Genomic DNA, 16,611 nt, shown 5'->3' with positions numbered 1-16,611 from the left:
GCGTTGGCTTTCCCCGGCGAATGGCCCCCAAGAAATTCAAGGGGGGGGGGGGGGGGGATTCACACAAGGTCCCCAGATAATACTAATCCCGTGCGAATAGGGCTTTAGTCTAAGCCCTGTCTGTGAAACCAGCCCTTTACTATTTAGTTTATTATTTTATTTAAAAAAAACTAAATGAATAAAGTGCAACAATAGTATTACTACGATTCATTTATTTTTTATAGTTGTATTTAACGGGTTACACTATGTGGAGTGAGAGGACCAAACCAAATCTTCAAAACCTCAAGACAAATATCAGGCTGAAAAACGTATGTGCAACCCTGACTATAATGGTAAACATTAGGAGTATTATGAGTGTTACATACAGGAGGTGGAGAGCTGGGTTCTAAATGCCGTCCCAGAAAAGAGAGAAGTCTTCTCCAGATGAGTCCACTGCCCAGGAACATGAACCCTGTCACTAACCAAAACACACGCGGGTCCTACACACACACAAATCAATGTGGGTCAATAAACAACATGTACTCAAACAGACTGATAACACTGTACACAATGCTGGCTATAACAACTGAGGTAAACTGGTACACAGTAATAAAACAGTAAACTGAAGTAAAATGGTACCAACCTCTTCAAAAGAAGATTCTAAATTCATTCCAAAAGCCACACCCATCAGACCAAATAAAGAGAGCGAGAAGGTTCCCATGGTGAGCTGGAGGTTCAGTCGCATCATGACATTACGGTGGCTAAAGACAATTTAAGGCAACATACTACTGGTAAATAGAGTGAAATTTTAACTTAACAATTTGTTTTCAATAACAGTTATCATTATACTTCCCCAGTTAATTAATCTCAGTACAGTAAAGGGATAGTTCACCCCAAAATGAAAATTCTGTCATTAATTACTCTCTTACCCTCATGTTGTTCCAAACCCGTAAGACCTCCGTTCATCTTCTGAAGACAAATTAAGATATTTTTGATGAAATCTGAGAGCTCTGTGACCCTGCATAGACAGCAACGCAACTGTAAAGGACATTGGTAAAACAGTCCATGTGACATCAGGGTCACAGAGCTCTCAGATTTCATCGAATACATCTTAGGCCCCATTTACACTAGTGCGTTTTGGTTTTAAAACGGCATTTTAAAATGAAAAGGATCCTCGTCTACACTGGTGTTTTCACTGCGTTTCTGAAACAATCTATGTCTACACTACACAACCGAAAACGCATGTCACATCATCATTCATGCAGATACAACCATAGATGTGTATAGGTAGATTCCCTATCATTTAGATGGCGGACGCGTCTGCGTGCTTGGAGCGGTCAAACTGGGAATCTACCTAGACATATCTATGGGTACAACAATGAGCATGATGTTATCGTTTCCACGGTCGTCAAGGATACGCAGGGAGAATGTAGGCAGCCACGCCATCGTTTTCAAAAGTCTCCATTTTGGTCCGTTTACACTGAAACGCAACCCCCCAGAGTTTTCAAACTAAAATGGGGTCTGCAGCATTTTCAAAACTCTCAGTTTTCGAAGGTCGAAAACGCCGGAGTAGTGTAAACTAGCAAAATGTATGCGTTTTAAAACGAAAACGCACTAGTGTAAACGGGGCCTTAATTTGTCTTCCGAAGATGAACGAAGGTCTTATGGGTTTGGAACGACATGAGGGTGAGTAATTAATGACAGAATTTTCATTTTTGGGTGAACTATCCCTCTAAGATAATTTTGTAGCATTACAAGTTTTCTGAAAACTGCTTCTATCTGTTTAAATATGCAAACATTAAATTAATTATGCACAAATAAAAATGCCCCAATTTTCATAAATTTCCAGAACAAAAATCTGAACATTGGATAAAACCTTGAAAAATTAGTTTTACCATTTTGTTGACATTTAAAGGTGCACTAAGCAATTTTTGAAAAACGCTTTTGACCGCAGTGTCGGACCATGTCCCAAAACACACTTGCAGCCAATCAGCAGTAAGGGGGTATATCTTGTAATGATAGCGAGAGTGCTCAATTTGAGTGTACAGGACGGATATTAGCAGATCGACTATAGATAGAGAGAAAATAAAAGAGGAAGGAACAAAAGAACAAAAGAAGGGTTACGATCAGGCAAGAGGTAGGACCCACGTAAATATTGAAGCAGCTTTCCAGCAGTGGAGAGAACTCAAGGAGCGGGAAGGGCTTGAATCGGACGCCGAGGTTGCGTTGTTTCTTTTTGATAGGTGAGTAACGTTGATTTTGCATTGTTTCACACAACTTGTTGTGTGTTGGTTTTTGATTGAATATGCTTGTGTGTCATCTTCGTATATTTCTGCCATCGTCGTTATGCCAGGGTTATGTACGTACGTGTGGGGCGGAAATATCAAAATAGGGGCACGGTCATGTTGGGGTATGGGCGTGTTTGTTTTGGAGCTTTAATTCAAATATCAACATTGTTTGGCAAAAATCACTTAGTGCACCTTTAATGTTAATGGTTTTCACAGACAAGATTTAGGATATCTCTTAATCACTTTAAATGAGAAATTGCTGTCACCAGCAAAAATAAAAAATTTCACCATGTTTTTAGGAAAAAAATATTACATAAATAAGGAGAATGATATATGAACAAACCTCTCTAAAACCTTCAGAATATAGATAGGAATAAAATTGTAAAGTCTGAGTTAAGTAAGTGCTACAAAAGTAGAGATTTCTGGCTCAGTGCGGGATAAAAACTAATTTTAACAAAAATGGCCTTTAAAGATATGAATTGGTACTGAAATCAATAGACATAAATAGATAAAGTATAATAAATAACACTTAAATGTGTATTTTTTATGTCTAAAAGAAGGCAAGTTATGCAAGCAAAATTGGCTGAAATCGCAAAACTGGCCAGCGCATGAAAAAACAATGGTTTTGCCCGAAATGCCTTAAAAACAGACTGTAAATAACAGATGAAATTAAAAGTGACACCCATAACTTCTTAATTAAACTTTTTACTTTTTTATGAAAAACAAAAGAAGACTTTTCATTTCTGGGTGAACTATTCCTTTGAGGCGTATGCGCTGCATATAAATCTGTTCTTTCAGTTAAATAAAAAAAAAGAATAATAATAATTTCAATCATGATCCAGTTGCATTATGTCTGCCGCCGGTACAGTACCTATCCAGATTAATGAAGATGACGCTTTCAGAATCATCGATGAGGTCTTTCAGCTCTCGGGCTTTGTTTCCCAGCTCTTCTGCTTGCATGAAGTAATTCTCCAGCAGTAACTCCATCTCTTCAGCGTGATCTATACCCAGACTGCTCTCCTCACTGGCCCCATGTGAACATAAACACAGACATACCCACATACAAAGACACACACCAACAGAGATCACAGATCCACACAACAATGATCTGATATTTACACTGACATCAAGAACATTTGTGCGCATATATATATATATATACAGTGGGTACGGAAAGTATTCAGACCCCCTTAAATTTTTCACTCTTTGTTATACTTAATGGCTGTGAAGTTGGATTCTGTGATGTGACACCTACAACACTTGTGGGTCACTCCATTTGGTGAGACAGAGTTCATCTATCAGTTCATCCTCATCCAGGATCTTCAGCAGACTGTCTTTAAACACTTTAATGTCTGTCTCCAGCTCTGAGAGGCTGCAGGGAGAGAGAATGTTTTTACTCTCAAAGAAAATTATAGATCAAAGCTCAGCATTTTCTACAAGAATCATATTTGACCACTTACCAGACAGACTTTTCTAGATCTGTCAAATAAAGAGCTGCACAATTATACAAATTTTTATTTTTTTTGTGTGTGTGAGTGATTACCTCTATTTATTGGTATCACACAACAAATAAAAATGAACAAAATTACTTTTGAAATTTTGTGGTGAAAAGCAATTATAAGCCCACTGGATGGTACACCATTTGAATATACATTTTTTTTTTTACATTACAATATTATTAATACAATAGCAATATCTTATTTTGTTTAATATTATTATGTAATAAAAAAAATAAATGAATAAAGATAATATTTTTTATGATATATTCATATTGAATGGGTCAAAAATATTTGGAATGTGGCCTTTGACTCAAATGGAAAAAGTTTGTACATTTCATGGTTACTTAAAGGGGTTTCAGCTGGTGTGTGTATATATATATATATTAATTTCTATGCAGATGTATTCCCCTACAAAAAAACTCAAATCGGTCTAATATAATTAATCCTACTTAGAATGTTATGAAATAACAATTCCACACTACCCACTATGATCCCCATATATCAATAACTCAAAGTAATAAATAAATGATGCACTTAAGGCTGTTTTAATTTCAAAAACAGTAATGTTGTGAAATATTATTTTATACCTTCTTTTTTTATATATTTTTAAAATGTAATTTATTCCTGTGATGCCAAAATTTAATTTTCAGCGGCCAATACTCCAATCTTTACTGTCGCATGATCCTTCAGAAATCATTCTAATATGCTGATTTGGTGCTCAAGAAACATTTCTTATTTTTATTCATATTAAAAGCAGTTGTGTTTCTTAATATTTTTGTGAAAACGGTGGCATTCTATTAATGTGGTTTCAAATAAAAAAAACTTTCTATTCATCAAAGAAACAATGTAAGTGTCTTTACTGTTACTTTTGATCAATTTAATGCATCATTGCTGAATAAAAGTAATAATTTCTTTAGGAAAAAAAAAACAATTAACTGACACTTGTATCATATAGTAGTATATGTTATTTTATTCATAATTATAAATGTAATTTATAGTTCTGTCAAACGATTAATCGCATCCAAAATAAAAGTTTTTGTTTACATAATATATGTGTGTACTGTGTATATTTATTATTATATAATAATTATATAAATACACACACATACAGTACATATTTTGAAAATATTTACATGTATATATTTATATTAATATAATTTATATTATATATATATTAGTGCTGTCAATCGATTAAAAAAAATCAACTAATTAATCACACATTTTTCTGAAATTAATCGCAATTAATCCCACCTAACATTAAAGTTTTTAAATATACTTTTATATTGCAATTATTTCACATTCAATCTTCAAATTAATGTGCAAACAACATAAAGGCAGTATATTTTTTAATATCTGTTTAATGGCATCTTTTTTTTATGACTGAACTACTTAGAATGTAAAATGAATTTATTCATATTGCAATACTGTACTGTACATCACAGAAAAAATAAATAAACATTGCCATTTTTTTCCAACAATGTGTAGCCCCAGTACAGTAATATCAATGGATTGGCCAATATCAGGCACTTTTTATTAACACTAGTGATGGACAAAACTACATATTTTCAAAACTGACTAGTCGACTAAGACATGCTCTATAATCAGGTTTTAATAACATAACTATCACAGACAGACTTCACAGCAAACACAGACTCGTGGCTTATGCACTATAAAGGGAACATTGCTCACAGTAGGCAATTTTTAATTATACAGTACTTGAAATTTATTGTTAACTGCCATTTCTGGCAAGTGCAATTATTCTTCTTCAAAAGCACCACCATTAAAAAATATTACAACTACAAACACAAGAAAAAAAAAATAGATAAACACACTAGGGGACATTACTAAAAAAACTAATCAGATGTTAGACGGCCGAGTCAACCATCCTGACTCATCCTTAATTAACACAAGAAAAACACAACAAAATCGTTTAATAACTCTGGATAAGCTTCATACAGCAATTACCCTACCAATTATGTTACAGCGATCCTTCATTAAGATTAGCTAATAAGAAAGTTAGGTTCTTAATGGTGTAGTTAAATGCCTCTTGCATTTGGGAACATAATGTTCTAAAAACAACAATATGGCTGGGGAAAGTTCGTTTTTTAATGAACTCACTTCTTGCTATTAAGCAGGAGCATATGGAGTTTGCTGCGGTCAGCAGAGAGGAGCTTTGGGTCGACCAACGATTCCAAACAATCCACAACCTGAGGCTGAACTTCACTGAGCCGCATCTGCAGCACATTCACCTGTGACAGAACATATGCTTACCCATATGCAACAACACATGCTTGCACATAAAAACATGGGAAAATAATGACGTAGACACAGAGAGCGAGAACAAAAACATGGACAAAAATCAGATTGTGGTTTATATTATATATATATTAGTGCTGTCAATCGATTAAAAAAAATCAACTAATTAATCACACATTTTTCTGAAATTAATCGCAATTAATCCCACCTAACATTAAAGTTTTTAAATATACTTTTATATTGCAATTATTTCACATTCAATCTTCAAATTAATGTGCAAACAACATAAAGGCAGTATATTTTTTAATATCTGTTTAATGGCATCTTTTTTTTATGACTGAAGGCCAGTATCAATGATACCAATACTGATTTCTCTATAAATTTCACCACCTCCCAATATTTAACCATTGACTATAGCCATTCAACATTACAGTATAACTGAGAACTGTCAATTTTAACATTTATTCGATTTAAAAAAAATAACTTCTAATTTAAGTGAACTTAAAACAATGTTCACATAAACCCATTATAATAAATGTCATATTTACCTATATGCTCTTCAGCAGAAATAACTTAAATTTCAATTTCTGTATATCAAACACTAAATTCTAAATTAAATATAGATGAAACCTTAAAGCGATAAAAGTTATTTTTTCCCTCTTTTTGTTCATTGTCCTTTGATTAATAGACATCACAGCAGCTGGTTGTTTTGGCTGCTATCTCTTTGACCCACTTCAGGTCTTAAAGTCTCTATTAATGAGCTGACGAGTTAAATCGGGTGTGTTCGGTGAGTGAGAGTGCTGGGTTGCTCCAGGACAGTTTTGAAAACCATTTCAGAGACATGTTTTTAAATGTGACTCATAAAATATACATGCATGCACAGTTTTAAGGCAGCTTTAATCATCTTTTTGGTAACTTCATGACTTAACTGAAACGACATTGCATGCACGTAGTTTATTTCGACCTTTGATATGAAAGGATACAGGCTACAGTGCGCGCCAGCACCTTTGTGCGTGCAACTGAAGAGCACGTGCTGTGAGCACAGTACCGTTTCCGTGTTCGTTTTGACTCGCGCCTGGTGCTGAAGTGAAGTGGAGCGCGTGTCTGAAACGTGTCCCATTCTCAGCCGTTCTGCGACTGAATAAATGCACTTCTTGTCAAGAGAAAAAGTGACAGAAGCAGCAGTTGTGAGTGGGGTGGCCAACCCTAGCCCCGCCCCTGAGTTAATTGCGTAAAATAATTTTAATGCGTTAAACTGAAAAAATGAATCGCCTGCGTTAACGCGCAAATTTTGACACCACTAATATAAATATATTTAATACACAAACATAAAATTTTTCTGAAATATATACATGCATGTGTGCATTTATATGTAAATAATAAATATACACAGTACACACACATATTATGTAAACAAAAACTTTTATTTTGGATGTGATTAATCGCGATTAATCGTTCGACAGCACTAGCAATTTATTAACAATCATTATGCATTCTATAATTGTTCAATGCTCACCCTGTGTTGCAGAATGGCTTCCAGAGCTCTGAACTCAAAGGGCAAAGAGTAAGTAGCCAAATTTCCATCTCCCGCCAGCTGTGGCCCAAGTTCTAACACCAGCCATTTCTCCAGACCGAGACCACGGAAATCCAGCACCAGTAAACACTGTGGCGTCACCACAGCCTTGAGGGACTTCACAAAAAAAAAAAAAATCATAAAACAAATCAATAAATAAACTTTGAAACAAAACCTTTAATAGGAAAATGTATTCAACTTCCAAATGCAAATGAGTATTAAGTACAACACAAAGATGAACTATGTTTATGAAACAATCTATAACGTGTCCATACCTCCATGCGTATGATGATGGCATTGTTCCTTGATGTAATACTTGTTAAGTGCTGGAATCTCAGATCTCTCGCCTGCAAACCAAGCTCCTGATACAACTCAGTCTTCTTCTTTTCTAAAACAAATGAACAAAAAAAACACCATAAGACCCAGATCCATCAATAAAAATCCAACAAAGTACATTTTCGTCATTAAATACATTGTCTTTTTTTATCTCTCTGTTGATCAAATCGGATCAAAACAGACGACTGATATATAAAATTAATTTTAAAAACACATTATTTACATACTGTACTTAAAGACTGAACAAACTGAAACAGTTTTGTTTTTCCCAAATTGCCTACATTTCTCCCAAAAGCAAATCCAAAATGTATAATTGGCAAAGTAGAGGAATTACATATTATTAAATTTTATTGAGAAATTCTTTACTAATTAACTTTTTTTTAAAGAATAATACCTCCTCTTTTTTATAATAAGCATTAAGGGCTTTTAAAGCAACATTTCTGGTAGAAGTGTTGGTACATTTAGCAGTTTATTGTTAGTGAATACAGTATTTTCCATGCAGAATATAAAAGATCACAACTCCATAATCTTCTTTCGGTGTGTGTGTGTGTGTGTGTGTGTGTGTGTGTGTAAGACAACCACATCTTTCCGAGATAGCTTAAGTTAGAAATAAGTATCATTTCTTGAGTCAAATTAAAAGGAAATAAAACTAACGCACCTAAACGCTTAACATGCAGTAAACTCACCAAATGTGGTCACATTCCCATCAGGCTCATATTTCATCTGTTGAATGAGAATAGTAAAGGTGAGTCAGGGACTTTATTGTAGACACAAACTGTATTTTGTAAACAAAAGGTTGTACAAGATGTAAGTGTTTGTCTTACCACAACAAACACTGGAGCAACAACAGACAGGGCTGCTTGGGATGCGTCTGTGCCTCTTTGGCGACAGGAGAGGTCTGGCAATAGAAACAAATGTGTTATGTGTGTTGTTTGAGCAGCCGAGCCATAAACTAACACAGTGCAGCACCTACAGTGTCCCTGAGCTCTCGGCAGCACTGTGCTGTGATGTGAGCGTCCACATGTTGAAGTAAGAGGGCGTCTGAAAGGTGATCTTGAGCTCTTCACACTTCTCCATGTCCAGCATTTCTTCGACACTTTCCTGAGACTCTCTCGACAGACAAACCTCAAACATGGCTCCATACTTGAAAACACTTGAGTTAAAAGTCCATTTTACCTCCAGGACACCTCGGTGAGGATACCGAGCACAACCTGCATAAACACTAACTTAGTTGTCAAAACGACACACTTACTTTGGTCTTGCGAAAACTGAGTGGAAACCCGTTTATGACCCTTTTAGTGAGTTATAGCAAAGCACATAACGTTACCACAGCTCCGAAAGAACGAAACGTCCGGGTTTGATGTCTTTAGCTGTGTCGCGCTAACTCACACACACACGCACGTTTCACTGTTAGTTCGTTATGTCTTCGGGATACGAACACCACACATGATAAATGCAGTAATAACACACTCCATCACATAAGTCAGCGTGTAGCTGACTGTAACCACAGCGGCTGAACGAACGGCATGTTTTCGGAAACTGTTGATGACGTGAGGCACGCATCCAGCACGCGCTCGCTGTCTCTCCAATGGTTGGCTGTGACGTTACTGAGCGGCTTGACGCCGTTAAAGGTGGGGTAAGCGATTTCTGGTAGCCAATGTTGATATTTGAAATCACCAAAACAAACACGCCCCTACCCCAAACGGGTCTTGCCCCTATTTTGATAGCTCCGCCCCACATATACGTACGCAACCCAGGCAACGATTAGTTCTGTGAAACAAAGCAAAACCAATGTTACACCGTGTCTACATTGGACGCTAGCGGCGCGGCGCAACAAATCCCGACAGAAAACTGCTGCCGGGTTCTATTTATGATGTGCTGACACAAATTTCAAATGGTTTTCAACGGCTGGTGTAGGCAGACTTTTGCTGTTGTAGACACGGTGTTACTCACCTATTGAGAAGAAACAAAGCAACCTCCTTGAGTTCTCTCCAGCGCTGGAAAGCTGATCCGATATTTACACGGGTCCTACTTCTTGCCTTATCGTTCCGCAGACGTTTTCCTCTTTTGTTTTTTATCCGCCATCTCTATCTTTCTGTCGCTCGGCTCGGCTAATGTCCGTCCCGTGCACTGAACGCTCTCTCCTCCACATCACGAGTAGACACGCCCCTTATTGCTGATTGGCTACAAGTTTGTTTTGCTATTCGGCCCAAATCTGTTTTCTAAAGTGTTTTTGAAAAATCACATACCCTGCCTTTAATGCGGCACGCTTTTGGATGCCATTCCTAATGGAGAAATAACTCTTCTCAGAGACTCAGCTAGATCCCAGATGTCTTTGTCAGTTGCTCATCCTTTTGATACAATGATTGGGAATATTAGCTTTTTATCTAACTCTTCTGGTCGGAACAGGAGAATTAGACACAGCTATTTCAGAATGAGACTGCTTCTCTCCCGTGCATTGTGTCCTACTGGAATGGCCAGTTTATCAACATTCCATGGAAGAAAGTGTGGACTTTGTCGTCGAAATATTGAATAACCAATAAGGTCAAGGATGTGTCCTACAAATTACTTCATCTTTTTTATCCTGTAAAGCTTTACTTAAAAAGAATATTTCCTGATATTGACTCTTTATGTTCTTTTTGTGGTGCAGAAGATGAATTTCTCATCTCTTCTGGGAATGCTCATATACACGAATGTTCTGGAGGGATTTCTGTATTTTTGTACGCACATTTTCATCACAAAGTTTTTCTTTGTAATACAAAGATGTTTTATTTGGTCAGCACAATTTTGATAAAGATGCAAAGGACCAATATTTCTTGATAAATTTGTTTATTTTTCTAGCGAAATTGTTCTTACATAAATGTAAATTTCAGGGCGCTAAGCCTTACTTTTTTATTTTTCATAAGGAACTTAAATCCTGTCTGGACACTCTCCTTACATCCAGCAACTCCAAAGCCCTTAAAACTGTCTCATTGTGTCATTAGTACGATATTTTCCTGATTTTGTAACCTGCATTTGTACTCTCAATTGAATGTACCCCTGGCATTGACGGTGTATGTTCTTAGCAATGCAAAAACAAATAATAAAAAAAAGAAACGGCACGCTTTAGCAAACTTCACTTGAAAATACATACATTAACAAAAACATTGATACCCTTTTTCAAAATCAACGTCATTCATTCATTCATTCTTCTACTGTTGAAATTCCTCCATACCCGTAACCCTGAAATTGAAATAAATTAATAAATTAATATTTATTTATTAATGATTTGTTTATATATTTAAACATTTATTTAATTATTTAATTTGAATATGGATGCATGAATGCATACATATATAAATAAATACATACATATTTATACATTCCATCATTTATTTAATTATTTAATTTTGAGTAATTTTTGGCCCTCCAAAAACTTCTGTTGTTAAATATGTTGTCATAATTCTTGTACTTTTGTTGGTAAAGACAACTCTGACTCGTTTAATTTTGTTTGTAATAATGTACACTATTTTTGGAGCAGAATCTTTCATGCTATATTTTGTTAATAGCTATTTATTTAATTGTTTCCTTATTATATTATATTATATTACAACCTTCATTTGGTTTCTACTAGTGTACTCGAGAAATCTTTAAAAAGCTGCATGTGCATTTCAATTGACATGTTTTACTTTCAAATGTAATATATATGACCTTTAATATGATCTTTATAAAAGTATTATTTTAAATATAACATATATAGTTACTTGTGAATCTTGCTTGTGTATTAATTGATATTTGGCCATTTTGGGGGAGAGGGGGGAAAAAATCTGCGTCATTTGTAAATAAATAAACAAATAAATAAATAAATACTGAGTCGTCATTTTTGACATTACCACTGTAGATCATAGCGATGCTGCTTATGAGCATGAAAAGTCACAAGCGCAGATTGTCATTGCGGCCGCAGGGTGGCGCTCGCCGCCTACATCCCTCTCCAACCTGCACACAGATACAGTATTCTGCTCGTACATCTGATCGTACGGTTGCATATTCGAGAAAGTAGATGTAAATTATTATCTCCGCTCTAGTCTTTGTGCTCTGAAGGTTGTAGGCCTCCCTTCATCCACTGAAACACCACCTCGCTGCTGCACTGATGCGTTTACAGCGCCTGGAGTAAAGACACTGCATCGTTTCCCATCCGCGAGCGCACAATGAATGAATGAACGAGGCAAGTGATGCTGTGTGCTCTGCCAGCTCGGGGTAACGCATAACAGCTTTTGTTCTGTATTTGTCCGCTTGCAATAACGAACTTGGCGTGGCGTTAAGATGTTCCCGTCGTGCTACTCCAAGCCCAAAAATGGGTCTCAATTCAAGATGTCTTACACTAAAGTGATTTTTGGGGTGTTGGTGGTGTATGTCCTCCATACGTGCTGGGCCATGTACGGCTTCATTCACACCAAACCCTGTGACAGCGCTAAAGGGGACAGCTGCGTTGCATCTTACCTTACTGTCAAGCCTCGACTTCAGGTGAGAAGAGCTGATTTCATTTAACTGACTTTGTCAAATATATTGTCAGTAGCTGATTGCTTCAGAAGGTTACAGTTATTGCATGTCTCAACAGCTCAGTATCTATTCCGCTCTGGACCCCAGTGATGAAACTGGATACAGCCTGCTGTTCAAAGTGGACAGATTTGACATTAACACCAAGTTTGAAAGGCAAGCTGACATTTTGTGTGGGTCTGTGTGAAAAAAGAAGTACACTTTAGCATGATTTTATTATAAAAGAGTACTTATTACAGAAACAAATATAGGCTCTACTACTTTAAAAGAATGTAGGCTGCTTAATTGTTTTGAATGAATGTAATTAGCTGAACTTTAAAGTGCTTTTTGACTGACTTCGATTTTGGAATTAAGTACATCTTTTTAAATACATTTCATAATCATTTTGTATGTCTCATTAAAGTATGTTCTAAATGTACGTACACTATTTTTGGAGCAGAATCTTTCATGCTATATTTTGTTAATAGCTATTTATTTAATTGTTTCCTTATTATATTATATTATATTACAACCTTCATTTGGTTTCTACTAGTGTACTCGAGAAATCTTTAAAAAGCTGCATGTGCATTTCAATTGACATGTTTTACTTTCAAATGTAATATATATGACCTTTAATATGATCTTTATAAACGTATTATTTTAAATATAACATATATAGTTACTTGTGAATCTTGCTTGTGTATTAATTGATATTTGGCCATTTTGGGGGAGAGGGGGGAAAAATCTGCGTCATTTGTAAATAAATAAACAAATAAATAAATAAATACTGAGTCGTCATTTTTGACATTACCACTGTAGATCATAGCGATGCTGCTTATGAGCATGAAAAGTCACAAGCGCAGATTGTCATTGCGGCCGCAGGGTGGCGCTCGCCGCCTACATCCCTCTCCAACCTGCACACAGATACAGTATTCTGCTCGTACATCTGATCGTACGGTTGCATATTCGAGAAAGTAGATGTAAATTATTATCTCCGCTCTAGTCTTTGTGCTCTGAAGGTTGTAGGCCTCCCTTCATCCACTGAAACACCACCTCGCTGCTGCACTGATGCGTTTACAGCGCCTGGAGTAAAGACACTGCATCGTTTCCCATCCGCGAGCGCACAATGAATGAATGAACGAGGCAAGTGATGCTGTGTGCTCTGCCAGCTCGGGGTAACGCATAACAGCTTTTGTTCTGTATTTGTCCGCTTGCAATAACGAACTTGGCGTGGCGTTAAGATGTTCCCGTCGTGCTACTCCAAGCCCAAAAATGGGTCTCAATTCAAGATGTCTTACACTAAAGTGATTTTTGGGGTGTTGGTGGTGTATGTCCTCCATACGTGCTGGGCCATGTACGGCTTCATTCACACCAAACCCTGTGACAGCGCTAAAGGGGACAGCTGCGTTGCATCTTACCTTACTGTCAAGCCTCGACTTCAGGTGAGAAGAGCTGATTTCATTTAACTGACTTTGTCAAATATATTGTCAGTAGCTGATTGCTTCAGAAGGTTACAGTTATTGCATGTCTCAACAGCTCAGTATCTATTCCGCTCTGGACCCCAGTGATGAAACTGGATACAGCCTGCTGTTCAAAGTGGACAGATTTGACATTAACACCAAGTTTGAAAGGCAAGCTGACATTTTGTGTGGGTCTGTGTGAAAAAAGAAGTACACTTTAGCATGATTTTATTATAAAAGAGTACTTATTACAGAAACAAATATAGGCTCTACTACTTTAAAAGAATGTAGGCTGCTTAATTGTTTTGAATGAATGTAATTAGCTGAACTTTAAAGTGCTTTTTGACTGACTTCGATTTTGGAATTAAGTACATCTTTTTAAATACATTTCATAATCATTTTGTATGTCTCATTAAAGTATGTTCTAAATGTACTGACAAGCATTTATGTTAACATAAAATATACTTTAGTGCCATTTCTATTGAAACTTGTGGATTTAAATATACAGTGGACATATTTGTAGTGATGTTGCAATTTAGTACATTTAAAATATATTACATAGGCTATATTTGCATGTGCTTTAGTATTTCCGTCAACACATCTATAAGTGTACTTCTATAAGTTACATCAAAAGATTATTAAAACAATGATCTAAGATGTACTTTAAAATCAACTTATGACATTATTGTAAAGTGCACTTTTTAAAAGTGTACTTAAGTGTGTTGAGAAACAGCCATATATTCTTTAAGTATACTTAAACTTTTATGTCACAATTCTATACTATATGCAGGTACAGTTTTTTTTAAATATGCTTTAAGTGCACATTCAGTACAAAAAAGCACACTTTTTCACAAGTTTAGATTTGTTGCATGAGCAAGTTTAAACCGTGTAGCATTAAATAAAGTAGGTATGCTATTTTTAAACTGCTGTAGTTGTTCTGCTGTTGGTGAGAAGAACATTCCTACATTGTATAATAATTTAATGACGTTCAGAATAAGTGTTGCTTAAGGGACGACTTGTGTATCAAAGTAACATAAAATAGTTACCAAGTGATACCGTCACTATTGTCACCACAGGTTATTTTTAGGGCTATATGACAATCTCATTTACCATTTACATTTCACAGAAAGTACACTATAGCTCAGAAACATATAGTGAAAACTTACAAGATTGAAAAACATCCTTTAATGTGGTTTTGACCAATTTTATTGAATGCGAATACTGAAAGTGCAGTTTTGTTTTGTTGGGTTTTTCGTCAGATAGCATGCTTAATTCATCTAGTATACTGTGTTGTGATTAAAGGAAGGTGAGTGTCGCAGTTCCTGAGATGACCCATAACAATGGGACGGTCCATGCCGTAGTGTTTGTGCACAAGAGTGGAGTTTTGCCTTGGAAAGACAGTAGACATGTGCGGCTTGTGGCCCGTCTCACCTCTCAAATGGTCCCTCTTCAGTCTGGCAACCGTGAGGTATTGTGGCTGTTTATTAATGCCAGCAATCACTATCTTTATTGTATTCAGACAAGTTTAAAACACTTCAAATCTTCAGGAAAAAAATCAGTTTAGGTAAATTCTTGTGGCAGCTTATTGGTACTCTATTGCCCAAGTGATAATGGTCATTTTAGATGACCTTTCTGATGTATTTCATTATAAAACTACGGTGGTCGAGAAGTGCAAAGCAAATCACAATTCTGAAAACAAAATTACAAATTACAAATGCAAATGCAAGTCTAAAAAAACAAAATAACAATTCAGAAAGCACAACAACAATTCAGAAAACATTATTACAAGTCAGAAAACACAATGACAAATTCGAAAACAAAATAACAAGTCAGAAAAGACAACGACAAATCCAAAAACAAATTAACAAGTCAGAAAACACAACGACAAATCAGACAAACTGGAAGAGGTAGGTATAGTTTGAGACGGCGCCATTGGTTTGGGATTACTCACCGCTGACTGGACGAGACATCTGTCAATCAAAAAATACGGAGGGTCTATTTACATTTAGTTAAAAGTGGCTGTAAAACATCAGCTCAAGTGGCGCAGATGGATAAGCGGATGACGTTGGCTTTTTGACGCGATCGACCCGGGTTCGATCCCGCCTTTTGCCGAACTTTTTTTTTCTCCCTTTTCAAATCTCGTATCACATCGTAAAGGCATTTATTTTCAATAAAAATTAAGGAAATAACTCTTCAGTCTGGCAACCGTGAGGTATTGTGGCCGTTTATTAATGCCAGCAATCACTATCTTTATTGTATTCAGACAAGTTTAAAACACTTCAAATCTTTAGGAAAAAATCAGTTTAGGTAAATTCTTGTGGCAGCTTATTGGTACTCTATTGCCCAAGTGATAATGGTCATTTTAGATGACCTTTCTGATGTATTTCATTATAAAACTACGGTGGCCGAGAAGTGCAAAGCAAATCACAATTCTGAAAACAAAATTACAAATTACAAATGCAAATGCAAGTCTAAAAAAACAAAATAACAATTCAGAAAGCACAACAACAATTCAGAAAACATTATAACAAGTCAGAAAACACAATGACAAATTCGAAAACAAAATAACAAGTCAGAAAAGACAACGACAAATCCAAAAACAAATTAACAAGTCAGAAAACACAACGACAAATCAGACAAACTGGAAGAGGTAGGTATAGTTTGAGACGGCGCCATTGGTTTGGGATTACTCACCGCTGACTGGA

The 16,611-nt window shown here is 36.0% G+C and overlaps 3 protein-coding genes across 4 annotated transcripts in view; 2 read left to right on the top strand and 1 right to left on the bottom strand.

Moving 5' to 3' along the window:
- Positions 1-9,570, bottom strand: part of mrs2 (magnesium transporter MRS2) — an 11,449-nt gene extending 1,879 nt beyond the window's left edge. The window contains exons 1-11 of one of the 2 annotated variants that reach the window (XM_016287493.1): positions 9,259-9,570; positions 8,905-9,142; positions 8,756-8,829; positions 8,618-8,654; positions 7,871-7,983; positions 7,539-7,712; positions 5,885-6,015; positions 3,523-3,639; positions 3,139-3,291; positions 623-740; positions 366-479 (exon numbers count right to left, since the gene is read on the bottom strand). In XM_016287493.1, coding sequence (XP_016142979.1) covers positions 366-479; positions 623-740; positions 3,139-3,291; positions 3,523-3,639; positions 5,885-6,015; positions 7,539-7,712; positions 7,871-7,983; positions 8,618-8,654; positions 8,756-8,829; positions 8,905-9,073 — 1,200 coding nt within the window. In that variant the 5' untranslated portion in view covers positions 9,074-9,142; positions 9,259-9,570. Of the gene's footprint in view, positions 1-365; positions 480-622; positions 741-3,138; positions 3,292-3,522; positions 3,640-5,884; positions 6,016-7,538; positions 7,713-7,870; positions 7,984-8,617; positions 8,655-8,755; positions 8,830-8,904 lie in introns of both variants that reach the window. The other variant, XM_016287492.1, reaches the window with a different exon arrangement.
- Positions 9,571-11,915: 2,345 nt separating this feature from the next.
- LOC107596742 (cleft lip and palate transmembrane protein 1-like protein) lies at positions 11,916-12,654 on the top strand. The gene is made up of 2 exons (XM_016287539.1): positions 11,916-12,434; positions 12,529-12,654. The coding sequence occupies exons 1-2, from the start codon at positions 12,234-12,236 to the stop codon at positions 12,652-12,654; spliced, it is 327 nt and encodes a 108-aa protein (XP_016143025.1). The 5' UTR covers positions 11,916-12,233.
- Positions 12,655-13,369: 715 nt separating this feature from the next.
- Positions 13,370-16,611, top strand: part of LOC107596765 (cleft lip and palate transmembrane protein 1-like protein) — a 20,726-nt gene continuing 17,484 nt past the window's right edge. The window contains exons 1-3 of the mRNA XM_016287568.1: positions 13,370-13,888; positions 13,983-14,077; positions 15,209-15,374. Of these exons, the coding sequence (XP_016143054.1) occupies positions 13,688-13,888; positions 13,983-14,077; positions 15,209-15,374 (462 nt within the window). The 5' untranslated portion in view covers positions 13,370-13,687. The remainder of the gene's footprint in view (positions 13,889-13,982; positions 14,078-15,208; positions 15,375-16,611) is intronic.

Source organism: Sinocyclocheilus grahami, unplaced genomic scaffold (assembly GCF_001515645.1).
Source record: "Sinocyclocheilus grahami isolate Dianchi unplaced genomic scaffold, SAMN03320097.WGS_v1.1 scaffold222.1, whole genome shotgun sequence".
Classification (NCBI taxonomy): domain Eukaryota; kingdom Metazoa; phylum Chordata; class Actinopteri; order Cypriniformes; family Cyprinidae; genus Sinocyclocheilus; species Sinocyclocheilus grahami.
Note: the sequence above shows the minus strand (reverse complement) of the source record. Positions and strands in the feature narration are given on the sequence as shown.

What these genes read in the sequence shown, in the direction of transcription:
- LOC107596742 (XM_016287539.1), top strand. Translation starts at nt 12,234, where the DNA reads ATGTTCCCGTCGTGCTACTCCAAGCCCAAAAATGGGTCTCAATTCAAG. An exon ending in CTGTCAAGCCTCGACTTCAG is followed by an intron (nt 12,435 to 12,528) that starts GTGAGAAGAGCT and finishes ATGTCTCAACAG; the next exon opens with CTCAGTATCTATTCCGCTCT.